At 34.6% G+C, this 10,046-nt stretch overlaps 2 protein-coding genes across 2 annotated transcripts; both read left to right on the top strand.

The window, feature by feature from the left end:
• The first annotated feature begins 2,069 nt into the window (after positions 1–2,069).
• LOC141721417 (histone H3.3) lies at positions 2,070–3,693 on the top strand. The gene is made up of 5 exons (XM_074524342.1): positions 2,070–2,218; positions 2,720–2,791; positions 2,896–2,972; positions 3,076–3,166; positions 3,266–3,693. Exons 2-5 carry the CDS (start codon positions 2,720–2,722, stop codon positions 3,434–3,436), a joined length of 411 nt encoding a protein of 136 aa, XP_074380443.1. The 5' UTR covers positions 2,070–2,218; the 3' UTR covers positions 3,437–3,693.
• Positions 3,694–5,373: 1,680 nt separating this feature from the next.
• LOC141721415 (uncharacterized) lies at positions 5,374–9,637 on the top strand. Its single transcript, XM_074524341.1, has 4 exons — positions 5,374–5,721; positions 5,814–5,881; positions 6,075–6,231; positions 6,387–9,637. Exons 2-4 carry the CDS (start codon positions 5,862–5,864, stop codon positions 9,297–9,299), a joined length of 3,090 nt encoding a protein of 1,029 aa, XP_074380442.1. The 5' UTR covers positions 5,374–5,721; positions 5,814–5,861; the 3' UTR covers positions 9,300–9,637.
• Positions 9,638–10,046: the final 409 nt, after the last annotated feature.

Below are 10,046 nucleotides of genomic sequence, written 5' to 3'. Positions count from 1 at the left end.
ACACAAATAGCATATCCAAATAAGTATACAAGAAACAAGTACTAAGCAATAAACATAAAAATATGAGACTTGTTCCAGTAGAATCGTAGAACTCGTTAAGTTCCAGAAATCCAAGCAATCTTCATTTCCACCTCGTAGTACTCCAACCAAAGGGCTTTTCAAATCTGATGTTTAAAACGTCATTTACAATATGAATCCATCACGAAATAATCAGAAAATCATCGATTGGTTTGAGGTTTAAAAGATGGGATTTCTAGGGTTTCGAGAATTGAAAGATATTGAGATTTTAAAGAAAAGTAAATTGTGGAATTTAACTAATCGAGGCTAGAGAACATGGTTTTGGTGTATATTTTCATGAAAAATGGATAGGTTGGCCATCAAATGGAAATCGGCGGTAAAGGTTTGCAAGACCAGAGGAGTAAGCGGCGAGAGAACTAGGAGTTTTGTGTAATAATGTTAACTGTATATGATAATGTTTAGGTAATATTATTTTTATCTTATTTTATTATTTTATAATCTTATAAACTTTACATGTCTGGTCCGACTAAACAGGCACATTTGATTAATCTTTATGGGCCTGTTTTAAAAGAACAGGCATACATAACTTGCTAACAGCCACAAAAAAAAAATCTTATACATCTGTAAAGATATAACAGATGTATAAATCTATCTTTTTCATTATATGCGTCTATCTTTTTCATTATATACGTCTGGGAAGGATACGACAGATGTATAAAACTATTTTATTCGTTTGTTCAGCTTATAGCAGACGTAAATGAAGAGACGCGTATGATAGTTTTTGTACTAGTGTATATTATCATTGGAGCTAAAATGAATTTATATAGTTAATCCAAGATAATAAATTAAAATCAAAAAATAATTAGAACAACAAAAAATAATAAATACTTTTATAAGGGTTAAAAAATTATACAATATATATGAACTTAGGTAAATTATATTAAAATTTGAATAAAATTACTTGGATTTTGCCTATTAAATGTATTTTAAGCTAAAACATAATAATGTGTATAATTCAAGGCTAAAATCGAATTAAAAATGGTTTTCACTATTGATTATGTTAAAATATTAATATAAATAATTAGTAAAATATAACAAATTTAAATAATAGAATATTAAAATTAAAAAAATAACTACAATTCTGTGTATCGCACGAGTCATTAGCTTGTATTATATAATACATAAAGATACATAATTTGTCAAAATTTACTAACCACGTACATTCATTGTTTCAGAAATCGACGATTTTGCCGATAAATCGGCGTTCGGTAAGTTACTGATCTATTATCTTCAAATCGCCGGAAAAAACGTATTTTGAAAAGCGGGTCGAAATCGGTGCATATCGGGTTAAAATCGGAGATATCAGAAGAGTTTATGGATGACAAGGTTTAAGAGACGACGAGAAAAAGTTATACAAATAGATATACAGGAACATCAAAGTGAAAGAAGGAAGAAGATGAAGCGCACAACTCCCCAGACCTCTCTGCCTTTGCTTATAGATATAAAAAAGGGGCATTAACGTAATTTTATGTGTGTTTATATAAAATTCTTATTACTAATTTATTCAATCATATACGTATTTTTAGAAAATAATCGTATAGTTTAACAAATAAATCTAATATAGTGACAAAATAATAAATCTCTTAATATAAAAAAAACTTTTAAAAGTAAAAGTTTAATATATTTGTGTTTATAATAATAATAATAATCTAATTTGATATATATTTTATAAAAATAATATTTAAATATATCCGAATTTTTTCCGATTTTATATATCGATAAATCCCCGATTTTCGATAAATCGCAAATCTGTAACTCAACCCGATTTCCGATTTAGCGTACATTAGTGAAAAATTTGACAAAATTATCAAAAAGGACAATAATAGTAACAATTTCCTGATTCACCGCCAATGAAAATAAAGAAACGTTGCATCGCGATCCGAAACAAACAAACACAGCTCATCGAAGCCGTCCATCCAGTCAAAAAACAACGCGAACACAATTAATAGCCGTCCGATACCTAATCTAAAACACACCCCTCCTATCCTAATCCTAACTAATCATAGCCGCCTCAACTCAAATCCACAGATCACCTATAAATACCCATAACTACCCCGTTTTATTTTAAATTTTCATTCGCAGCCTCATAAATTTCAGGAGAAATCAGCGATTTTTTTACAGCGATTCAAACAATTTTAAGGTCATTTTTTTCTCTTCCTTCTTCAATTATTTACGTTCAATACATATAATAATGTTCCTTTGTTGAGCACGGTTGGATAGCTCAAGTGGTAAAGGGTTTATCCTCTGTCGTCCCAGATCCTGGGTTCGATCCTGGCTCACCCCGAGAATTGTTGAGAACAGATACTCATTTGTAAGGCTATAAGCCAAAATTAGTCAAAAAAAAATAATGTTCCTTTGTTTATGTATCTTTATGTTCATTTTTTTGCTTCCTGTTTGTATATCAAATTTGATTTTATTTTTTGCGTGTTTGTAAATTAGGGTTAGGTGAAATTGTGCAATTTATTATTTACTGTAGATTTTGTGATTGTAATCGAAGTCTGTGTTATTTAATTTGTGATTTTGATGCTTATGTTGGCTAATTGATATGAGAATTGAAGAAATTAGGGTTTAATTAGGGTTAGGTGAATTGGGGGTTTTCTTTAGGAGGTGTAATTGAAGTTTATAATTGTGAATTTTGTAGATGGCTCGTACTAAGCAAACTGCTCGTAAGTCCACTGGTGGAAAGGCTCCCAGGAAACAACTCGCTACCAAGGTTTGTTTTTCGACGTATTTGTTTGGTGAATTGTGTTTCTGTTTTAATTGTGTTAATACATTGGATTGTGCTTATGTTTATGTGTTGATAAATTATGAATGCAGGCTGCTCGTAAGTCGGCTCCAACTACTGGTGGAGTGAAGAAGCCCCACAGATACCGTCCGGGAACTGTTGCTCTCCGGTATTGATTTGTTATGACTTAGGACTTATGACTTGCTTGGTGTGTTATAAGCTGGATTTGTGTCAGCATTTTTCAAATTGTTTAAAATGTTTCTTTTGTGTAGTGAAATCCGAAAGTACCAGAAGAGTACGGAGCTCTTAATCAGGAAATTGCCATTTCAGAGGCTCGTTCGTGAAATTGCCCAGGACTTCAAGGTATTCATTGATGATATTTTTGATAAGATTTAGGCTTTTATTATGTAGCATACCTGTTTGCTTAATAATTTTTTTTGTTCTTGCGGTATTTTGGTGCAGACTGATCTCCGGTTCCAGAGCCATGCCGTGCTAGCTCTGCAGGAAGCTGCAGAGGCTTACCTTGTGGGTTTGTTTGAGGATACCAACTTGTGTGCTATCCATGCTAAGAGGGTGACTATTATGCCCAAGGATATCCAGCTGGCTAGGAGAATCCGAGGTGAACGTGCTTAAGTTGCTACTGGATGATAGCATCGTGTAAGGTGGTGTGGCCTTGTTTTTGCTTATGTTGGTAGATATCGGTTGTGTGGCTTAGTTCTAGCAATGAAATATTGAATTTTGTTTCCTGGGTATTTGGTACTTGGTGACTGTTGACTAGGCATTTATGTTTTGTTTTTTGGAAACATTGGCATTGTTTGTTGAACAAGACAATCAACGTAATTGATGTGTTGTGTTGCTCATTTTATCGTTTACAAAATATGTGTTTGTTATGTTTCTTGTTTGATAGGAGAGTATAAGCTACCATATATTTTGGCTATTCTTTAATTTTGTCTGACAGTGTACCCCAATTTTTTTCAAGTGTATGGCCAATTTGTCATGTAATCTGTGAAGTTTAAATTTTCCCTAGTTTGGGGCTTTTGGATGGTAATCACGGGGTAAATAAAAATGATATAGAATAATGAGTGAAGAATGGAGATCCGACGAAACCACCATGAGATTCCATTACATATAACTAAATTTTTATTAATCGGAATATTTACAAATTAGTTTTCGTTAACCGAGTTCATTAGTCATGAACCGAACCAAATACCCTGGATAGGGATGAAGCCTCGTTAATGAGCAAATCAGGAAATCAATATATGGCCTGAAAAGTGTCTAGACGATGGAAAGTTTTTCTTGAACCTTAAGCTGATGTCTGATGTTCTTATTTGGTCCTAATTAACCCAAACCCACCTGATACTCTTTGATGTCTAATCAAACTCAACCTTCCCAAGTCATTTAACTTCAAGATGAGAACTCAATAAATTAAACAAAATGCAATAAACTAAATAATGTAAGTAATTGGTAACCAAGGATTTTAAAGTTAACAAAGACCATACTTGAAGGGCTAATTGCCTCCAACAAATCTACGGTCATCGCTACCACCACAAAACTATAATAAGCAGAAAGGGATGCCAATTTATAAAACTCAAGAACCTGCCTCAAAGAATAATAATACTCTCTCTGTCCCGTTAAACATTTTCCCTTTTAACTTTTTGTATAGTTAAGGGTAAATGATTGACTATTAATTTACGTCTAATCTATATGATCAACATAGTTACGAGTGATCTTGTTGAATTCGTATTTATGAATATTTTAATACAATGAAATTTTTATATTTAATACTAGTACGAAATTAAAAATATTAACAATAAAAAGTGTACATAGGCATACATGTGCAACACAAATAGGAAACGTTTTAGGGACTGAGGGGGTAACTTATAAAATCCGATATTATAGTTGACTTGTAATAGAATACCAGGAAACTGTCTGTAGACGAATGTGATGACATTAATGAGCAGGCCCGTTGCAGAGGTCAGATTTGTAAGAGTTCCAAATGTGCGGAATAAAGATTTATAAATTTCTAAATTAACGAGATTCGAATTACCAATATTGTTGTACTTTTGTCTGTGGGCCAGAGTCGAGAGTGAAAATCAGGATGCGGGATAACAGAGGATAAACCTTTAACGAATTATCCGATCGCAGCTCTTAAGTTTGTATAAAAATGAAACACTTAAAAGTATAAAGATCTAAAAAAACAACTAAAAAAGTGATGAATATCACTAAAAACTGATGAATATCCTGACAAAAAAATTTGATGAAGATGGTATATTTTTTATGTTAAAATTCAGTGTTCTAAAAATACTTGATAAATTCCCGATTCAACCGATTAATCCCTCATTAATCCCCTACAAAGTACTCGACCGATTCGATTTTTGAAATTCGATTAATTTTTATAAATTTTTCTTTATCGGAGTATATATAACTATTTAATAATATTAAAATACTATATTAATTTAAATATGAATAGCTATAGAAATTATGATACAATAAATATATATTTGTTAATAAATAACTAATATAATCATAATAATATATTAACTCTAGTTTAATATTATAGTATTTCCGATTTTTACTACGATTAATCCTTCCGATTAATCCCCGATTTTCAATTAATCCTAAATCGATAGCTCAACCGATATTTTTCGATTTCCGATTTTTAAAACACACATAAAAATAGGTAAACGGAGGGGGTCAGATTTGGAAAACTCCTGCCAGGCATCATGAATAAAGTCAACTACTAATACATAGAAGTACGAATCACGCACACTATGTCCTTTTCACTGACTCGTCGTTAGGCCAAATTCATGTCTTAAAATTATACATTCATTCATATACTACTACCAGAAGTAGAACTAGTAATAACTATTACAAACAACAAAGAATTCCCCGCCAACCTCGGACCTTGTTCAAAACCAGTAAAGGCTTAACAACCTCTCAATCTTTTGATTTCTTGTATGTGTGTATGTTTCTAATATTTGTCTTGTGTTTTGTGTTTTTCTAAACATAGTACAACAGACAAACGAGATATATAACACGACTATAATCTTGTTCCACCATGTTGCGCTCCAAATCAAGGTGAGTACTATATTTCCTCATCCCCCCCCCCCCTATCTTGTTGCCTATTTTCTTGCTCATCTTTACATACCCCTCTAATTTGTTTTACTGGTTTTTTTACATGCTTTTTTTGTGTTTTCATTCTTGTTGTCATGCTTCTTCTTTTTTTTTTGTGAATTTGAAATTGGAAATATGAAAATTACGGTGTTTTTAGATCCGGGGCTTTAGATGGTGGAGCAAAGCACCATTCATCAATTGTTTCCAGGACATTGTCTTCCTCCAGGATTTGTAGAGGGGATCCGTTGATCGATAAAAACGCTCTTGTGTCCATTGATAGAAGGCCCTCGGCCAAGATTATCTCCTCGTCCGAGGTATTTTATTCATACACATTAATCTAACAAATTTGATGTAATATAGGAAAAAAAATTTGGTTTATATGCAAACATGTAGTGTGTTGTTTTGAAAGTATTGTTGATTGATGAATAATGGTTTTGTTTATTGTCATTGGTTTGGTTTTGGGATATAGAATCAGATTGTAAGGGTCTCCACGATGCAAAGGCAGATGGGGCGGATCGAGGATGAGCTGAAGTTGACAAAGGATCAACTTGATGCAGCTGCAGAAGATAGAGATCGAGCCCTTGATCAACTCCAGGAGTCGAAAATGATGGTTCACGAGGCCAACTCAAGATTGAGTGAAGCCTTGTCCCCTCGAAAGGCTGAAAAAGTATTTGATGAGCTTAAGTCTGTGAAAGAATTGCTGTCTAATTCTCAAAAAGAGTTGGCTGCAAAGGAGAAGAATATTGAATCTATGAAACTGGAGCTTGACCAGGCAAAGCAGTCGGAGAACAAATCAGCTGATAAGGTTTCATCACTGAGCAAGTTGGAAGAAGAACTTCGCATTGCCAGGAGTTCCGAGACTCGTGCTGTGGAATTATGTTCGGAAAGTAGGAAAAGGATTGCGGTGCTTGAAGATGAGTTAGAGAAAAGAAAACAATCAGAAGATGAATTGTTGGAAACAGGAGTGTCCCAGACTAAAGAACTTGAGGCAGCAAAGATTGAACTCAAAGAATCTAAGCTTCAAATAGTTTCTCTTCGTGAACAATTGCAAAGCTTGCAAAGTTCATCAGCAGTGAGTATCAGAGAGCAAAGTGGAGTTAATAAAAGTAATCATATTGATCCTAAGATTGAACCGAGTCAAAAGTCTGCAACTTCAGAAGCAGGTGCTCTACGAAGTGAGATCGATGTTCTTAAAAAGCAGCTAAAGGCTGCACTTGAGGGAGAAGAGCACAGCACAAAGGCCATGAATGATCTAGCTTTAGCATTAAATGAGGTTGCAACTGAAAGCAATCATACGAAGGAAACACTTATCTCCACAGAATCGGAACTAGAGCACGTGAAGGAGCAGGCAGAACAATTGAAACTCATGGTAAGGAGCATTGAAGATGAGTATCAAAAGCGTATGGATGAAGAAAAAAAAGAAACTGAGCTACACAAGAACACTGCAGATAGACTGAGACTGGAAGCAGAGGAGTCAGTTTTGGCATGGCACGGTAAAGAAATGGGATTCGTTGAAGTCATAAAAAAGGTTGAAGAGGAAAAAGCTTGTACAGAACTAGAGAATGTTAAACTCACGGAATCTTTGAAAGCGGCTGAGAATACAAGTAGAAAAGCAAGAGAAGAAAATCACAAATTAAGGGATGTCCTGAAACAGGCCCTTAATGAAGCTAATGTTGCTAAGGAAGCTGCTAGTATTGCTCAACAAGAAAATTCTGAGCTTAAGGATTCTCTTGCAGAAAAGGAGGAAACACTTGACTCTCTTATTCGAGAGAATGAAAAATTGAGAATCAGTGAAGCTGCAGCCAATGAAAAGATGAAAGAGTTAAATAGACTGCTCTCTCAAGCTCATTCAGAACAGAAGACTGATATTAAGGACCCTGGCACGGCTTTCATGTCACCAGAGTCTGTCTTTACAGACCACGAGGAAGATTCCAGTAAACAACATATGGAAGACTATAGTAAACAACATAAGGAAGATAATAGTAAACAACATGCAGATGATGAAGCAATCAAGAAGGGGTTCAGTTTTGATCACCAGATGAAGTTGGATGATAAATCTGAAGATGAGGATGAAAATGACACGCAAGTAGATGAGGACTCTGTAAAAGATGAGGCACTCAAGGGATCAATATTTAACCCTTCCACCGAAACACCAAAGTCGGAGGCTCGTAAACCAAAACTACTAGCGCCAAAACTTGATCTTCCTCATTATCATCATCTGCCAAAGAAATCTTCATCGTCAAACGTAGAAACTTTGGATTCGGATGATTTGGAGCATCTAGATGGTGATTCAAACCATGATAGTGAAGGGAAACATTTTAAGGAAGATAATAGTAAACAAGAAGATTTAAGTAAACAACATAAGAAAGCCCCATCACTCAAGAAAGGTTTCAGTTTTGATCTTCACAAGATAATGTTTTATAATAAATCTGAAGATGAAGATGACACTCTGGTAGACGGAGAACCTGTTAAAGATGAGGCACTGAAGGGATCAATATTTGACCCTTCCACCGAAACACCAAAGTCAGAGGCACGTAAACCAAAACTACTAGCGCCAAAACTTCATCTTCCTCATCATCATCATCATCACCATCACCATCACCATCAGCGAAAGAATTCTTCGTCAAATGTAGAAAATTTGATTACGGGTGATTTGAATCATCCAGATGGTGATTCAAACCCTGACGGTGAAGGGACTCATTACAAGGAAGATTATAGTAAACAAGAAGATAATGGTACACAACATAAGAGAGGTTTCAGTTTTGATCTTCACAAACACAAGGAAAATCATAGTAAACAAGAAGATCATGGTAAACAACGTAGGGAAGCTGCAGCATTGAAGAAAGGCTTCAGTTTTGATCTTCGCAAACATAAGGAAGATAACAGTAAAAAAGAAGATTATAGTAAACAACACAAGGAAGCCGCAGCAATCAAGAAAGGTTTCAGTTTTGATCTTCACAAAATAAAGTTGCATAATAAAGTTGAAGATGAAGATGAAGATGGCAAGCTGACAGATGAGGACTCTGCAATATCTGAGACACTCAAGGGATCAATATTTGACCCCTCCAGCGAAACACCAAAGTCAGAGGCTGGTAAACCAAAATTACTAGCACCAAAACATCATATTCCTCATCATCGTCATCATACGAGCAAGAAATCTTCGTCGTCAAATGTAGAAACTTTGAGTTCGGATGAGTCAAACCATCAAGATGGTTATTCAAGCCATGATAGTGAAGGAACGCATTCTGATGATACAGCTCATAGAAGAAAAAAATCAGTAGCGTTGAAGAACTTTGGATATCTACTAATGAGGAAAAATTTTCCTCAACATACAAGTCATGCAAAAAAGGAATCAACCACGCCTAGCCGTGATCATGAGTAGCCCTTTCCTGAAGCCGTGTCTGTCATATAACAGAATGAATACTTTGCATACAATGTAGGTTTGCTAAACAAAAAGCCGAGGCCATCTCAGTGTTAATACGTATACTGTTTTGATTCTAAACAACTAAACCTACATTGTAGTTGCAATGTTGTGAACTAATTCCCGGTTTGTATCGGATTTTGGTGATATCAGGGTGAAGAGAGGAGAGTTTCTGGTTTTTATGTATGGCCTTATAGTACTATTTCTCGTCATTGTCATGGAGTAGCTTTTACCTTTGTTTGATTTCATATGTTGTTTTATTACCTTAGTTCCTCACCAATACAAGAAAAAAAAACATCAGCGAATTGAGAATTGACGAAATTCAGTAATTCATCAGTGCTTCATTAGTACATCAATAAAATGGAATTTCATGAATTTGTTAGCTGCGCGCAATAAACAACCGGGATAAAACAAATAATGAAATAAAAAAAATACATAAAAACAAATTCCATCAACATGAATTAACAGATTGACGGAGTTTGATGGGTCGCATGCTCTAACTGTACGATACACTGCAAATGCTATCATTTCCTTGCTAGCCTTTTTTCGGGTATTTTCCGTTGTAGGGTATGTAGTCCGGTTGTTTTATAAAGAGTTATTTATAAAGAGTTATTTGTAAAATATATATCTGATTTGCCCAAATGCATTTCTTTACCTATACTTTATTTAACTGCCTTTTGCATCCCCTTATTATTTTCGGCGCGGCAA

The sequence above is a fragment of the Apium graveolens genome, chromosome 4 (genome assembly GCF_009905375.1).
Source record: "Apium graveolens cultivar Ventura chromosome 4, ASM990537v1, whole genome shotgun sequence".
Classification (NCBI taxonomy): Eukaryota; Viridiplantae; Streptophyta; class Magnoliopsida; order Apiales; family Apiaceae; genus Apium; species Apium graveolens.
Note: the sequence above shows the minus strand (reverse complement) of the source record. Positions and strands in the feature narration are given on the sequence as shown.